General features: G+C 55.7%; 1 protein-coding gene across 12 annotated transcripts in view; it reads left to right on the top strand.

The window, feature by feature from the left end:
- Window positions 1–16,059, top strand: part of PPIP5K1 (diphosphoinositol pentakisphosphate kinase 1) — a 131,219-nt gene that overhangs the window by 13,834 nt on the left and 101,326 nt on the right. For all 12 annotated transcript variants that reach the window (XM_075916965.1, XM_075916967.1, XM_075916964.1 and 9 more), the window contains 6 exons: window positions 1,307–1,408; window positions 1,708–1,869; window positions 8,392–8,513; window positions 8,862–8,963; window positions 15,152–15,238; window positions 15,641–15,716. In XM_075916965.1, the coding sequence (XP_075773080.1) occupies window positions 1,307–1,408; window positions 1,708–1,869; window positions 8,392–8,513; window positions 8,862–8,963; window positions 15,152–15,238; window positions 15,641–15,716 (651 nt within the window). The remainder of the gene's footprint in view (window positions 1–1,306; window positions 1,409–1,707; window positions 1,870–8,391; window positions 8,514–8,861; window positions 8,964–15,151; window positions 15,239–15,640; window positions 15,717–16,059) is intronic.

Consider the following 16,059-nt stretch of genomic DNA (forward strand, 5'->3'; position numbering starts at 1 on the left):
GAGTATCTATAGTGTGAGCGGGAGGCTTGAAGAAACCCGTGGGGATACAGGAGCAAACTGCATGGGAATGTAAACAGCAGCTGGAGCGCTGATGAGCTCTTGGTCTCCCTTGTCGCCCTCGACGTGCGTGGTGGTGGTCACAGCACGACACATTTCCTGCCAAATTGGGCAGGCGCCGCACGGCACGCACACCTGGTTCTAGCTTAATTCTAAAATGCTCTGTGGGCGGGTGCTATGACTGGACTGCTGGTATTTGAGCAGCATGTGGCTGGAGCACATGGGGTGTCTTGCATGTTGGCAAGGGTCACTCTTGTACCTCCTTTTGCAAGAGGTGATGTTTTTATCTGAGCTTTTGTTGGGAGTCACTCTTCCCTCACCCCCGTGACGTTCAGCGGGTGTCCATTTGCATCCTGTGGGTTGGTTTCTATCCTATCGGTGCAACTTTTACAAAGGAAAGGTTTCAAGCTTCTAGTCTGACTTGGCATGAATTAAGAAGTTTACTGCTAGCACCTCCGACAACTGTATGTGGTGGCTAGTATCCAGTAAGTTCTTCCCATGTGCTTGGGGAATGCCGTTTTTCTCAGCGTGCTTCCTCATAGTCACCCCAGTTTTTTTCCACCTGTTGGGCCTGCTGTGGAGCCCCCTGCAGCCATGCCTTTGTGGAGCCACACCTGGGGCCATGCTGACCCACCGCCTCCCCGTTGTCTCTTGTCACCGATGGAGGTCATGGGAGCGTTCTCTTCTCTTCCATGAGTGCTCCTCTGCTCGCTGGCTATAGACCTTCTGCAAATAGTTAACCCACTTTTGGTAGGCTAGCTGGAACCCTTGGCACCACCAGTTCTCGCCTGGGTCCCTGTGCTCTCCCAGGGCCCGTGCATGCCTCCATCCGAGGGGTTTAAACCACGTGGGGTCTGCCAGAAACCGATGCCCAGGGGTGACCCTGAGGTGCCTGGAGGAGCCCCACCAAACAGACAGGTGCAAAATGACCTGGCTTCCAACCCTCCCCTCCCCCAAAAGGAAAGGGCCTACCGGCTGCAGGTGCTTTGTGGCCACAGGCCGGTGGAGCCATTGGGCAGAGGCCCAGCAGTGGAGCGCCTTGCCATGAGCCAGGGGAGCCGACGGGACAGCGCTGTCCCGGTGCTGCTGTTTGAGTGAGGCATATCCAGCAGACCGACTGGCGAAGCATTGCTATGGGCCGGCCTGGCCTGGGCGGCTCCTCACCCTGTGGCAGCCCTGGGTCCTGCATGAGCATCTAGTTCAGCTCCCTTTTTACCTCCCCTGTGGCCTCTTCGTCCTTTGCTTTCAGATCGGTAGCCGGAGCAGCGTGTACTCCCCGGAGAGCAGTGTTCGGAAGACTGGCTCCTACATCTATGAGGAGTTCATGCCTACAGATGGCACTGATGTCAAGGTGAGGAAGGCGAGAGTGAATTGAGGGCTGACAGCCTCTTTAGCCAGGCCTTGGGCAGCTGTGGCCTTGCTAGTCCTGCTGAGAGCGTAGGAGATCCTGACACTGCCTGGTCAGGGAGAGTTATCGCTCGTCTGCTTCACACATTGAGGCCCTGTGGCATCAACCCCCTTCCCTTCTGTCTGGAGCCCCCTGGGTCCTGGTGGATTCCAGGGCATTTGTCTGTCTGCCCAGCAGTGACCAGAAAGCTTGGCTAGATAAACCAGTGCTGCCAGCCACCTAGCTCCCCTTTCTCTGTCCAGGTGTACACGGTTGGGCCAGATTACGCCCATGCGGAAGCCAGGAAGTCCCCTGCTCTGGATGGAAAGGTTGAACGGGACAGCGAGGGGAAGGAGATCCGCTATCCAGTCATGCTGACTGCCATGGAGAAGTTAGTTGCCAGGAAAGTCTGTGTTGCCTTTAAGGTTTGTGTGCGTCCCATTCTGTAGGAGTGACACTGTTCCCTGAAACACCCTGTTTGTGCTCCACCGCACGTCACCCAGTGTCCTGCCAGCCCCTCCCCTGCCCCAGGTCTCTGCTAAGCTTGTGTGGCAAGCTGAGGGGGTCCCAGGGCTCTCGGTGGGTTCTCCATGTACACAGGCTGCTCGGGCTGTTGCGTGGCTGGTGTCACACTCTTACTTGTGACCTGCCATTGGCATGGCCCTTCCTTCCCACTCGTGCATCTCGGTGCACGTTTTCCACCACTTTCTGGTGTCTGCTCTGCTCATGGGTACACGCCGTGCTGTTGGGTGTGTGGGTCCAGTCGTGCATGTGGAAATGCTCCTTGCGTTTAGGTTCAGCACTGGTTTGGCTGCACCGTTTTAGAGCCAGACTAGGGCACTAGTGTGGAGAGGAGAGCCAGGCTCTGCAGCTGCCCTGGTTCAGCTGTCCCTCCTGGGGCAATCCCCAATGCTCCTGCTCACCTGCCCTTGCTACCCGGGTCTCAGCTCTTGCCAGGCACTTGCCCTGGCTTGACTGTCCCTCCCCTGGGAGCGTGCTGAGGTGATGCTGGGCAGGTCTTGGCTCTGCCTGGGAGCACCTTCTACAATTGGCTTCTGGTGGAACCGCCTCTGGGCTTGCACAAGGCACAGCAAACTGATCCCTGTTTGTCTGAACCTGAGAAGCTTCCCCTTCCTGACCCTGGCCTCTCAGTGCCTCACTTCCCCGCAGGGCCCATGCAGCCTGCCGGGCTCTCCCCTTCCCCAGCCAGAGCCCACACACATGCACATGCGCAGTAGTGCAGGTGTCCAGACGTGCTCCCACCTGCAGAGCCGGGCAGCGGATCCAGCCTGTGGGGCCTGGGCTGGTCTTGCCGGAGGAGCTCTCCCCGTGACAGAAGCTACGGGAACGGTTGCGGAGGGCTGCAGCCAGGCCAGTGGGGCAGCTTCTCTCGGCCTGGGCTGGGTGGCCAGTCCCTCTGCCAGTGCGACATTGAGTGCTGCTCCCCCTGCCAGCAGCTGGCCCGAGCACTTGCCTGTGGCGTTCCACAGGGGGAGGGCGCTTGCCCCAGGCGTGGGGCCTGCAGCTTTCCCTCCACAGTCCCTGTGGGCGAGCGGCTCTGCCCCCCTGTGGTGCAGGAGAAGGGAGGCTAGCTGCGCCAGCTGCCCCAGTGCTGGGCCGTCCTGCAGCCGTGGGCTCGCCTTCGTGCCTGTGGGTGTTGCTGCTAGGAGTACGTGGGTCCTGGCCGGACTCGGCCCACAACAGGCATAGGCCAGGCTTCCGGTCGTGCAGTGTAAGCACTGACACCCTCGGGATCCTCGCAGCTGCTGCTTGCGTCTGGCCGGGCAGGCGTCCCACTGGGGTGTCAGTCCAGCCTGGCCCCCGAGGGGTGGCAGTAGCAGGGCCCTGCGGGGGCAGTCAGCGCTAAGTGTGGCTGGGCCCGGAGCACAGCAGCCGTGCCCCCACCGCCCTGGGGTAGTCGTCCAGCTGGTACTGGTCTCCCTCCCAGCTTTAGCCAAGCCCCTGAAACTCGAGCAGCAGCGCCTGAAAGTGGAGGGCTGGCAGAGCCCCGACCTGTGCGGGGTGGCTCAGCCTCTTCCTGAGGGAGCCAGTGGGTCTTGCCTGCTGAGAGCCAGCTGGGTAAGTGCCTCCCAACTAGAGCCTGCCTCTGGTACCCCCCCAGCTGTCTGCCCCAGGTCACCATCTAAACCCTCTGCACCTTCTCCCAGGCCAGAATTTTTCCTGCCCCCTAATTCGCTTCTGCTCCACCCTGTGTCCTAGCCCGTGGCAAGGCTCCTCACTCAGAAATGATTGCCCACCCTGCTGGAGCCAGTCGCCCCTGCTCTTCCCCGGGGCAGGGGAGCCCTAGACCACAGTGTTCACGGGCTGGCCCCGCACTGCCAACAGGCTCGGGCGCTGCTGTGGCCGCCTCCACGCAATCCACCTCCGGCCGTGCCAGTTGAAGCAGCAGTTTTGCCTCCTCGCAAGGCCCATGAGCCACCTCCTGCCCCTGCTGGCACCCCCGGCCCTCTTTTGGGGCTGCCCGCCCCTATTTTCCCACTCCTGGGGCAGGACGGCCTGCACCGCTGCGTGGGGGTCACTCTTCGCTGGGGCACGTCTCCGGGCCACTGAGCATCGTGGCTGGGGCCCTCTCCCCCTGGGGCCGCCTCGGTGGGGAAGTAGGCCCTTCCCTGCCACTCCTGCCGTTTCCAAAATAGGGGAGGGGCCTCAGCTACTCACTCCGGGTATGTCTACACTACCCTCCTAGTTCCAACTAGCTGTACTCCTCATGGAATGAGGAGTAACAGTAGTTGGGACTAGGAAGCCTAGTCTGTGCCGCGTGTAGCCGCGCGGCACGGGGTTCGAACCAGCCGGGATTTAAAAATGGCGGCGCCTCCCCCCCCCCCCGGAACATGCAAATGAAGCCCGGGAAATTCAAATCCTGGGCTTCATTTGCAAGTGCGGTATGCCTACATTACCCTCCTAGTTCGAACTAGCGGGGTAGTGTAGACAGACCCTCCGGGAAGCTCAAGTTTCAGGGGTCGCGCCACTCCTCGCTCTCTGGGCCTGGCTCTTTCTGCATTGACCGCTCAGCACTAGGGCTGTGAAAGGTTAACCGGTGTGGCTGGAGAGCGCCTGGCCGTGGGGGGCTCCAGCCCCGCTAACCCTTTTGGTGGTTAACTGGTTAAATGTCAGGTTTAGCTGGTGAGCCAGTGAAATGGGACTTTACCCCCCCCCCCCCCCAGCTGTCATTGCCAGCTGGGCGATGCCTCGCCCACTCCATGTCTCCTTCCTGCGCTGCTACCCAGCCGCCTGGCCTTCTGCCCCCTTGCTCAGCTGCCAGTCCCTGTAGCTACCCTCCTGGTCCCCTTCTTGGGTGCCCTGGCCTCTGGCAGCCCAGGCCTGCCTTCTAGGGAACCGCTTGCCTCGCTCGCTGCTCACGACAGCCTTGTCCACGAGCCGCGCACCGGTCTGCCGCTAGGTGCCTGCCGCCAGCTGTGGCTCAGGTCGTTCTGCCAACCGCAGCCTGGCCTGCTTGTCTGGAGGGTGAGGGAGCGACCACCTCGAGCACCCCTCTTACACCTCCCCTGCCACGTGCCACGGGCTGGGCCCAACTCCCTCAGCTCCCAGGGTGCCCTCCCGGCCTGCAGCTGACCTGTCCACACAATGAAGCTGAATCCCCTGGTGGGTGCCTGTGGGAGTCCGGGGCCCGGGCCTGTGTGGTAATCCAGCTCTGGGTCGGGGGCCTTCTGCTGGGCCTCTTTGTGCCAGCAGGAGCCACAGACTCCGGGGAGCACGGGGGTGGGTTCGGGGTGATGACCGGCTATGCACCAGTGCCATCCAGTGCCTGTCTGCCTCTTCCCCTCCTCTCCAAATCCTGGGCCAAATTGGCCAGGACTAGGCTCGAGTCCTGCTCATGCCCCTTATGGTCTCGCCACTATTGGGTCACAGTTCCCCTCCACTTGTCTCCTTATGCAGGCACAGGGCCAACCCAGACCCCCAGGCTGTGCCTGGCCACCTCCCGGCTTGGAGGTTGCGTGGCGCTTGCACAGACACAGGGCCCTCTACCCAGCAGCATCTGCAGTGAGGCAAACGAAGCACGTTGGCACAGGACTCCGTCTCTCCCTGCCTCCTGGCTGCCTTCTCCAGCTCACTCAGGCCTTTCTCGCTCCTCCCCTCTGCCGGTCCATGCGGGAGGGGAGGTTGTGCCTCCTCCCCCCCCGGCGCTTCTCCTTAGTCACTCACTTCCTCAAAGGTTTGCTCAGTGCGCCCTCGTGCGGGCCCTGTCAGCCCCTCCCAGCCTGCCCCGCCCCCTTTCGGCAAGCCGTGTTGGCACACTGGCAGGCGTGAGTTCTGGCCCGCCCTCTCCCACAAGGGCAGCGTCCAGGCCCCTGTACGGTGGTTCCACCTCGGCCAAGGCATCAGTCTGCCACCTTCCACGGGGCCTGGCTGCTGCTGGGCGTTAGCCTTTTGCCTCCAATGCACTGTGCCTGCTGCGCCTCTCCCACGCACCCGGCCAGGCTCTCTCCCAATGCTGTGCTCTCGTGCACCCCGCCCCTGGAGGCACAGCCCCAGTCCCCTTCCCCTTAGATGGGCTGGGCCAGGCCATTTACCTGGCAGCCACAGGGCACTTGGTCCGCACGGGTACCTCTCGCTGCACCGTGGCTGCTCGCCGGGCTGTTTTACAGACTAAGGCTGGGTGGACACTGGGCAGCTCGGCTGCAGTACGGCAGCGACTGGCAACCTCCTTCTGTTGGTGCCTGCTCCGCAGCCTTGTCCCACCGACGCCAGAGCCGTCTGTGGAGAGGCCGGGAGCCCACGCGGCACAGGTTGGGCGGTGCAGTGTCTGCCTGCACACTGATCCATACAGGGGCCTGCAGTGGAAGCTCAGCTGTGCCCCGCTCCTTGTAGTCTGGGCTGCAGGCCATCTCCGTGCCTGTGATGGACCGGGCTGCGTCTGGGCACAGCTGAGGGCGTCCGCTCAGGGCGAATTGCTCAAATCCAGGGCTCCTTACAGCCCCCAGACTGGTAACCTCTCCACACAGGCCACAAACCAGTCACAGAGTGCTTCAGCTGCCTGCCTGAAGCCTCACGAGCAAAACCCCTCCAACACCCCAGCAATATCTGTGCCCCAGATGGCCCCGGGCCTCATACACAGGTGGGGGGTCCTAGCACCCAATCCCACCTACCCTGAACAAGTTCTGTCCGGTTCCAAGAAACCAGCCACAGATCCCTGGTCAATTTACCCTTTGGACTGTACCCACAAATCACGCTGGGCCAATCCTTTAGCATCTAACATCTAAAGGTTTATTATTACAATAAAGGTTTATTATTGCATGAGAGTGAGGTTGTTAAAGGATAGTACGTTACATGCACCGAATCTCCCAGTTCTCAATGCAGGCTCTAGCAGAGATGTCACAGCTGCTGGTTTAAAAGTCCTTGTTGCACATCCTAGGATCAGGATGGGTTCACAGGATGGGATCCCTGCACTGCTGCCTCTGGGATGAAGTGCTGAGCTGAGAACCAAGATGGAGACCACCACATGGCCTCTTTATTCCTCCTTCCTGGTCTCTTGGCTATAGCAGGTCACCTGGTCCACGGCTCATTTCTGTGTCCCCTGCTGGTAGCCCTTAGGTATGAGTCACCCTCATTCTTCAGGTGTGTCCTTGGCCCATTGAGAGCCATTGTCCCACATGGCCTTGCTGATTAGCATGTCCATAGGCCGGGCCCTGCCCATTGCTCAACCACATTCAGAGAAATATTCAGTCTCCACACAGATTAAAGATTCCTACCTCCACACACACACAATCACACAAATAGCGCACACAGGATCAGCAGACAACAAGCCTCTATTCAACACCCCACATGGCCCCCCTTTTATACCATTTTCTGGGGCCAACACCCCCACCTGTGGGTGCAGCAGTGATCTGGCTGCTCCCCTCAAATTTGGTAACGTGACAGTGCCCCTCCGAGGTGGGTAGATGTGCACCCTGACCCCAAACTGACTGAGCAGCTGGAAGCTGCTGGCAACAGGTCGATGTAAGCTCTTAGTGCAGACGTGCCCTGCCTGTCCCTGAGCCTTGCACCCTCGCCACACTGGAATCCACAAGGGCCCGCTGCTCAGAGGCACAGGTACCTCTCGCAGCACTGCTGGCTGAATGCCAGTGCCCTCCACGCCCCCGTGCCGCGGGCTACCGTGCTTAATGGGAAGAGTCGTGTGGGAGCGGCGTTGAACCCAGTAGCCTGGATGTGGGCGCGGGTGCGGCTCAGCAGACCCTGTTGCAGCACAGAAACGTTCTGGCTGCAGGGCATGCGGATGCACCCGCGTCTGGCTCCAGGCGGGGCCGTGCGTCTTGAAGAGCCTCCAGTTCCTGCTCACCTCTGAAGGCAGCGCAGAAAAGGGTGTTGACCCTCCACGAGGGGCAGGACCCTACAGTGACACCCCTGTGGAATGGGCGGGTTTTAAAATCCTCTGGAGGGGCCGTGAGCATAGTGCTTCCGAGTGCTTCTCAGAACTGGGCCGGTGGCTTTTCCCTGGGCTGAGGGTTGAGCTCAGCAGTCGCTTCTCCTGCTCCTGACATGGCACCCGGAGATCCTGCTCGGGGCAGTTCTGCTGTCCTGGTGATAGAGATGTAGCCGTGTTAGTCTGGTGTAGCTGAAACAAAATACAGGACTATGTAGCACTTTAAAGACTAACAAGATGGTTTATTAGATGATGAGCTTTCGTGGGCCAGACCCACTTCCTCAGATCAAATAGTGGAAGAAAATAGTCACAACCATATATACCAAAGGATGCAATTAAAAAAATGAACACACATGAAAAGGACAAATCACATTGCAGAACAGAAGGGAGATGTGGGCGGGGGGAAGGAAGGTGAATGCCAGTGAGTTAATGATATGAGAGGTGGGGAAGGGGAAATGTCTGTGAGTTAATAGTATTAGAGGTGATAATTGGGGAAGCCTGGGAGGTTTGTCTGACCCCTGCCCTGGGTTTCCTGCTCCTGCAGCAGACCGTGTGCGGGTTCGACCTCCTGCGGGCGAATGGCCACTCCTTCGTCTGCGACGTGAATGGGTTCAGCTTTGTGAAGAACTCCATGAAGTATTACGACGACTGCGCCAAAATTCTTGGGTAGGTCCAGAGCTAACGCCGGGGTGGTGAGGGGAGCGGCTTCGGGTGTCGGGTACAACCACGCGCTGGAGAGCCCAGCAAACGGCTCGCCTGGGGCTCGGCAGGGGCGACTCCGGCGCCAGGCTGCAAGGGGCTGATCCCTCCCCGCTGCGGAGTTGCGAGCCGGTACTGGCAGCTTCGGCTGTAGCCGAGTTGCCTCCTCATGGCCACCTGCCCCAGGTGCCGTGCTGGAGATCCGGGGCCGTGACTGAGGGGTGCCAGCGCCTGCGAGGTGGGTGTGCAGGACGCGCCCTGAGGAGCCGGGGGGCGGATTGCTGGGTAGCTCGCGCCTCTTCTGCTCTGTTCCAGGAACATAGTCATGCGGGAGTTGGCCCCGCAGTTCCAGATTCCCTGGTCCATCCCCACCGAGGCAGAGGATATTCCCATTGTCCCCACGACGTCCGGCACCATGTGAGTCTGTTAGCCCTGGCAGAGGGCAGGGTGGCCCCCGGGATTGCTGGGCTCCCCTGCCCTCGGAGCACTAGGAGGCCTGGCCTAGGGGGGGGGCAGCACAATGAAGTGCTGAGAAATGCAAACTTAGAAGCATATGACCCAGGGGTAACCTCGGAGGGCTCCACGGTGACACTGGTGGCTCCGACGGGCCGTGCCCTGGTGACGACGGCGTGAGTATGCAGCCGTGGTCAGAACGCACCTGGCAGGGTGGCAAAGGAATAGGACGGAGAACGACACGGTGGAATTCCTCGGGGATGTCCTTCTAGAATCCTGTGGTCAGTTCCGGTCACCCCATTGCAGAAAGAATGGGTGCCAGGAGGGGTGGTAACAGAACTCGCCTGGAGGGAAGAAAGACTGGAACTGCCACCTTAGAGAGGATGGTAGGATACAAAGATACAAAGTGATTGATTGGGAGAAGGTAGATCAGGAACTTCTTGTGTTCTGGGGAAGAGTCAGTCTGTTGAGAACAGTCAATAAGCGATGGTGATGAAAGGAAATACTGTTTCTGCAAAAGACAGCCTGTGGAACTCCTTGCCACAAGATGTGATTGAGGCCAAATGCTGCACAGGATTCCAGAAAGGACTGGCCATTTATATGGCTAGGCACCGCCAGAGTTACTGTGGTCATTACTGGAAAGCTTTGGAAGGGATGCAATCCCCCCTGCTTCTGGGCCTAACCAGGTCTAGCTAATGATCTCGGAGGAAACTGTTCCTGTGGCAGGGTCTTTCTTCTGACCCTGGGAAAGGCAGAGATTGGTGTCCAGTGATCTGGTCCTGTCTGAACATTCCTGTGTGCCCCGAATGGGATTGTGCACTTTGGATGGCACAAAACTGCATTCCCAAAGTCCTGCTCCTATAGTTGCCCTGACATCTGTCCCAGCTGACACCACTGCCAACCTCCTGCTGCTGCTTCAGCTGTGCACATCAACTTGTGAATGCTCTGACTGTCTTCTGGAGTGTTCATTTACTTGCAGGCCCTGAGCTTGGGTGCCAGTCTGGGCTGGGGCTGGGGTAGCCATCTCTGATAGTGGGGTTTCGCCCGTGTTTCGTGTAGGCTTTCTAAGGCTGAAGCAGACTTCTGAGAGCATGATGGTACGAACAGAAGAATGGCCACACTGGGTCAGACCAAAGCTCCATCTAGCCCAGTGTCCTGTCCGCCAGCAGTGGCCAATGCCAAGTGCCCCATGGGGAATGAACAGACCAGGGGATCATCAAGTGATCCCTCCCTGTTGCCCATTCATTCCCAGCTTCTGGCAAACAGGCTGGGGACACCATCCCTGCCAGCCTGGCTAATAGCCATTGGGCACCAGTCCTCCATCTAGTTATCTAATTGTTTTTTCAACCCTGTTATAATCCTGGCATTTTCAACGTCCTCTAGCAAGGAGTTCCACAGGTTGACTGTGTGTTATATGAAGAAATAGTTCTCTTTGTTTTTTAAACCTGCTACCTATTAATTTCATTTGGTGATTCCTAATTCTTGTGTTAAGGAAACGGTTTTACTTATTTCCATATTTACTTTTTCGACATCAGCCATGATTTTCATAGAATACTAAAACTGGAAGGGACCTTGAGAGGTCAGAGTCCAGTCCCCTGACCTCAAGCACTGTCTCTAGACTATCCCTGACAGGTGTGTCTAACCTGCTCTTAAATATCTCCAGAGATGGAGATTAGACAACCTCCCTAGGCAATTTATTCCAGCATTTAACCACCCTGACAGGAAGTTTTTCCTGATGTCCAATCTAAACGTCCCTTGCTGCAGTTTAAGCCCATTGCTGCTTGTCCTATCCTCAGAGGCCAGGGAAAACAGTTTTTCTCCTTCCTCCTTGTAACACCCTTTTAGATACTTGAAAATCACTCTCGTGTCCCCATCTCAGACTTCTCTGTTCCAAACGAAACAAGCCCAGTTCTTTCAGCCTTCCTTCATAGGTCATGTTCTCTGGACCTTTCATCATTCTCGTTGCTCTTCTCTGGACCTTCTCCAGATTCTCCACATCTTTCTTGAAATGTGGTGCCCAGAACTGGACACAATACTCCAACTGAGGTCTAATTAGCTCAGAGTAGAGCGGAAGAATGACTTCTCATGTCTTGCTCACCACACACTTAATGCCTCCCAGAATCAGGTTTGCTTTTTTGGCAACAGCATCACACTGACTCATATTTAGCTTATGGTCTACTCTGACTCCTAGATCCCTGTCTGCCGGACTCCTTCCTAGACCATCCCTTCCCATTCTGTCTGTGTGAAACTGATTGTTCCTTCCTAAGTGGAGCACTTTGCATTTGTCCTTGGTAAACTTCATCCTGTTCACCTCAGATCATTTCTCCAGTTTGTCCAGATCAGTTTGAATTCTGACCCGTCCTCCAGAGCAGTCGCAACCCCTCCCAGCTTGGGATCATCTGCAAACTTAATAAGTGTCCTCTCTATGAATCATAGAACCCTAGGGCTGGAAGAGGCCTCAGGAGTCATCGAGTCCAGCCCCCTGCCCAAGGCAGGACCAATCTCAAATAAATCATCCCAGCCAGGGCTTTGTCAAGCCGAGACTTAAAAACTGCTGGGGATGGAGATTCCACCCCCTCCCTAGAGAGCCCATTCCAGTGCTTCACCACCCTCCTAGTGAAATAGTTTTTCCTAATGTCCAACCTAGACCTCTCCTCCCCCACGGTAACTTGAGCCCATTGCTCCTCGTTCTGCCATCCGTCACTACTGAGAACAGCCTCTCTCCATCCTCTTTGGAGCCTCCCTTCAGGAAGTTGCAGGCTGCTATCAAATCCCCCCTCACTCTTCTCTTCTGCTGACTAAGCCCAAATCCCTCAGCCTCTCCTCATAGGTCATGTGCTCCAGCCCCCTAATCATTTTGGTCGCCCTCCGCTGGACCCTCTCTGATGTGTCCACATCCTTTTTGTAGTGGGGGGCCCAGAACTGGGCACAAGACTCCAGATGTGGCCTTACCAGTGCAGAATAAAGGGGAATAATCACTGCTCTGGATCTGCTGGCAATGCTCCTCCTAATGCACCTAATATGCCATTAGCCTTCTTGGCTGCAAGGACACACTGGTGACTCATCTCCAGCTACTCATCCTCTGTAATCCCCAGGTCCTTTTCTGCTGAACTGCTACTTAGCCAGCTGATCCCCAGCCTGTAACTATGGGATTCTTCCGTCCCAAGGGCAGGACTCTGCACTTGTCCTTGTTGAACCTCATCAGATTTCTTTTGGCCCAATCCTCTAATCCAATGGTTCCCAAACTTTTCAGCATCACGCCCCCCCCCCAATAGCAGCAAAACTTGTTGAGCCCCCCCCAAAAAAAAAGACCTGACCGGGACCAAAAAACAGCTTGGGGGGAGGGGGGAATTGACAGGGGGACTGGGTTGCCTCGTGCCCCCTCTGGAATTTCTTCACACCCCCCCCCCGCCAGTTTGGGAACCCATGCTCTAATCTGTCTAGGTCACTCTGGACCCTGTCCCTGCCCTCCAGTGTATCTTTCTCTCCCCCCAGCTTAGTGTCATCTGCAAAGTTGTTGAGGGTGCAATCCATCCCCTCATCCAGATCATTCATAAAGATGTTGAAGAAAGCCAGCCCTAGAACTGATCCTTGGGGCACTCTGCTTGAAACCGACCACCAACCAGACATCAAGCTGTTGAATGTTCTATGCCAATATCTAAATCGTTGATGAAGATATTGAACAGAACCCATCCCAAAACAGACCCCTGTGGAACCCCACTTGTTCTGCCCTTCCAGCAGGATTGTGAACCATTAATAACTATTCTCTGGGAACGGTTATCCAGCCAGTTATGCATCCACCTTAGAATAGTCCCATCTAAGTTGCATTTGCCTGGTTTTTTGAGAAGGTCATGCGAGACCATATCAAATGCCTTACTAAAGTCTAGCTATACCACGTCCACCGCTTCTCCCTTATCCACAAGACTCATTATCCTATCAAAGAAAGCTATCAGATTGGTTTGACATGATTTGTTCTTTACAAATCCATGCTGACTGTTCCCTGTCACCTTATTATCTTCCAGGTATTTACAGGTGAATTCCTTAACTACTTGCTCCATTATCTTTCCTGGCACAGAAGTTAAACTGCCTGGTCTGTAGTTTCCTGGGTTGTTCTTCTTTCTCTTCTTATAGATGGGCCCTAGATTTGTCCTTTTCCAATCTTCTGGAATCTCTCCCAACTTCCATGAATTTTCAAAGATGATGGCTAGAGGCTCAGATACCTCCTCTATCAGCTCCTTGAGTAGTCTAGGATGCATTTCATCAGGCCCAGGTGACTTGCAGACATCTAACTTTTCTAAGTAATTTTTAACTTGATCTTTTTTTATTTTATCGTCTAAACCTACCCCTTCCCCCTAGCATTCCCTATGTCAGGCATTCCTTCATCATCAGACTTCTTGGTGAAGACAGAAACAAAAAATTTTGTAGTCCTCTATCATATACCCCCTTAGTCTCCTCTTTTCTAAGCGGAAAAGTCCCAGTCTTTTTAATCACTCTTCATATGGGACCCGTTCCAAACCTCCAATAATTTTTGTTGCCCTTTTCTGAACCTTTTGCAATGCCAATATATCTTTTGAGATGAGGCGACCACATCTGTACGCAGTATTCAAGATGTGGGCGTGGTCTGTTTAATTCTCTCTCCTTTTTAATGATTCTTACCATTGTTTGGTTTTTTCACTGTGCTGCACCTTGAGTGCATGTTTTCAGAGAACTGTCCACAGTGACTGCAAAAGGTTTTTCTTGAGTGGTAACAGCTGATTTGGTCCCCATTATTTCGTATGTATATTTGGGATTCTGTTTTCCAATGTGCATTACTTTGCATTTGTCAATGTGAAAATTCATCTGCCATTTTGTTGCCCAATCACCCAGTTTTGTGAGATCCTTTTGAAGTTCTTCAGTCTGCTTTGGACTTAACTCAGTTGAGCATTGTCTGCAAGTTTTGCCACTTCACTGTTTACCCCTTTCTCTAGATCATTTATGAATATTGAGTAGGGTGGGTCCCAGTTCAGACCCCTGGGGGACACCACTAGTTACCTCTCTCCATTCTGAAAACTGACCTGTCTTTTAATCAATTATCAGTCCATGGAAGGACCTTCTCTCTTCTCCCATGACAGTTTGATTTGCTTAAGAGCATTTGACAAAATCCCTCGCCAAAGGCTTTCTGGAAATCTAAGTACACTATATCCACTGGATCCCCCTTGACCACGTGTTTTTGACCTCCTGAAAGTAATCTAGTAGATTGGTGAGGTACGATTTCCCTTTACAGAAACCATGTTGACCCTTCCCCCACAAATCGTTGATTTTATAGTTTCAACCAGTTTGCCCAGTACTGAAGTTAGGTATATTGGCCTATAATTTCCAGGATCACCTCTAGAGCCCTTTTAAAAAATTGGTATCACATTAGCTCTCCTCCAGTCTAGGGCTCTTGAATGTTAAAATGTGGTTAATTTAGTAAGTTACATGCAGGAGGAGGAGGTCAGTTCCCTGAGAGCAGAGGTGCGTGCGAAGCTTGCTCTCCATGCACGCTGGCCCCCGCTGCTCCCTCTGGAGCCAGGGCAGGGGGCTCGCTGGGAGCCTGCTTTTAAGCTGGTTCCCTGTGCATACTGGAGCCTGCGTCTAACAGTGAAGGTTAACTGATGAGCCCAGACCCCTTGGTTAGCTGTGTGCACCGTGATGCTTTCCCATCCCTGTTTGGTGGAGAAGCTGATTTAAAGGACCGGTTACAAACCACAGTGAGTAGTTATGCACTTCCACAACTCTTGGGGGAACGCATCTGGTCTCAGTGACTTGTTACTGTTAAATGTATCAGTTTGTTCTAAAACCTCCTCTAATGGCACCTCAATCTGGGAGAATTCCTCAGATCTGTCACCTACGAAGAATGGCTCAGGTTTGGGAATCTCCCTCACGTCCTCTTTGCTTCGAAGATGGAAGCCAGAATTCAGTTAGCTTCTCTTCGAGTGCTCCTTTGGCATCTCAATCGTCCAGGCCCCCTGGCTGTTTAGCAGCTTCCTGCTTCTGATGCACTTGAACAAATCTCCGTTTTTTGGGCTATGGAGGGTTTCCGTGGGAAGGGGCTCTGTCTCGGGGTGAGAGAGGAGTACGTGGAAAGGCGCCGTCTCCTGACGGCGGGTGCTCTTTGGCTTTCCCCACCCCAGGATGGAGCTGCGCTGCGTTATTGCAGTGATACGGCATGGAGACCGCACCCCCAAGCAGAAGATGAAGATGGAGGTGAAACACTCCAGGTACTGGGTGCAGCAGAAGGGGGATGGCCTCTTGTATTCCAGGGACATGCTAGGAAGAGGGCCTAGCTGCTGCGGTCGTGGGCTGTGCATGGGAAGAGGCGCTTTCCTTGGCTCCGGTCAGAGCGAATCCCTTTTGCTCCGGCCTCCCCAGGCAGCTCACTCTCCTATGCAAGCACTGAGAGCAGCTCCTGCAAGTACCAGATCTGAAAGGGGAGGGCCCGGCCAGGAGAGAAACCATTGGCTGCTCTTTCCTTCTCCTCCGGCTGTTCCCTGGGAGCTCGGGCGGGGGTGAGCCTGCGGACATGCTGGCTCTCCCTGAAGACCGGCGCAGCAGGGCATGTAGGGACGACCCCCCTCCGGGCATAGGCCGAGCCGGAAATCAGACTGGGTCTGTCTTCTCAGGTTCTTTGACTTGTTTGAGAAATACGATGGCTACAAGACGGGGAAGCTGAAGCTGAAGAGGCCGGAGCAGCTGCAGGTGAGGGGAGAGCTCCCGGGTGACCTGATGGCAGTGAAAGCTCTGCAGGGGCAGGGGCAGGGGCAGGGGCAGGGGCAGTCCGTGGGAGGCGCTCGGCAGGGCATGGCACTAGCTCCCAGCAGGAACTGCTCCCAGGCGAGAGCCTAGCTGTATGGGACCAGTCGTGTGCAGCTGTCCTGGGGGGGAGTGCCTCCGCGTTCGAGAAGGCTCGTGTGTGCTCCTGCGCAGGTCAGAGCTGTACCCTGGGGGTGAGAAACCAAGAGTGGCCCTAATTCATCCCAGCTAAAGCTGGGCTGTGGAGAGTGAGTGGGAGGAGGCGTTTCCGTGCTGCGTGAGTGGCCAC

Source organism: Pelodiscus sinensis, unplaced genomic scaffold, assembly GCF_049634645.1.
Source record: "Pelodiscus sinensis isolate JC-2024 unplaced genomic scaffold, ASM4963464v1 ctg56, whole genome shotgun sequence".
Lineage (NCBI taxonomy): Eukaryota > Metazoa > Chordata > Testudines > Trionychidae > Pelodiscus > Pelodiscus sinensis.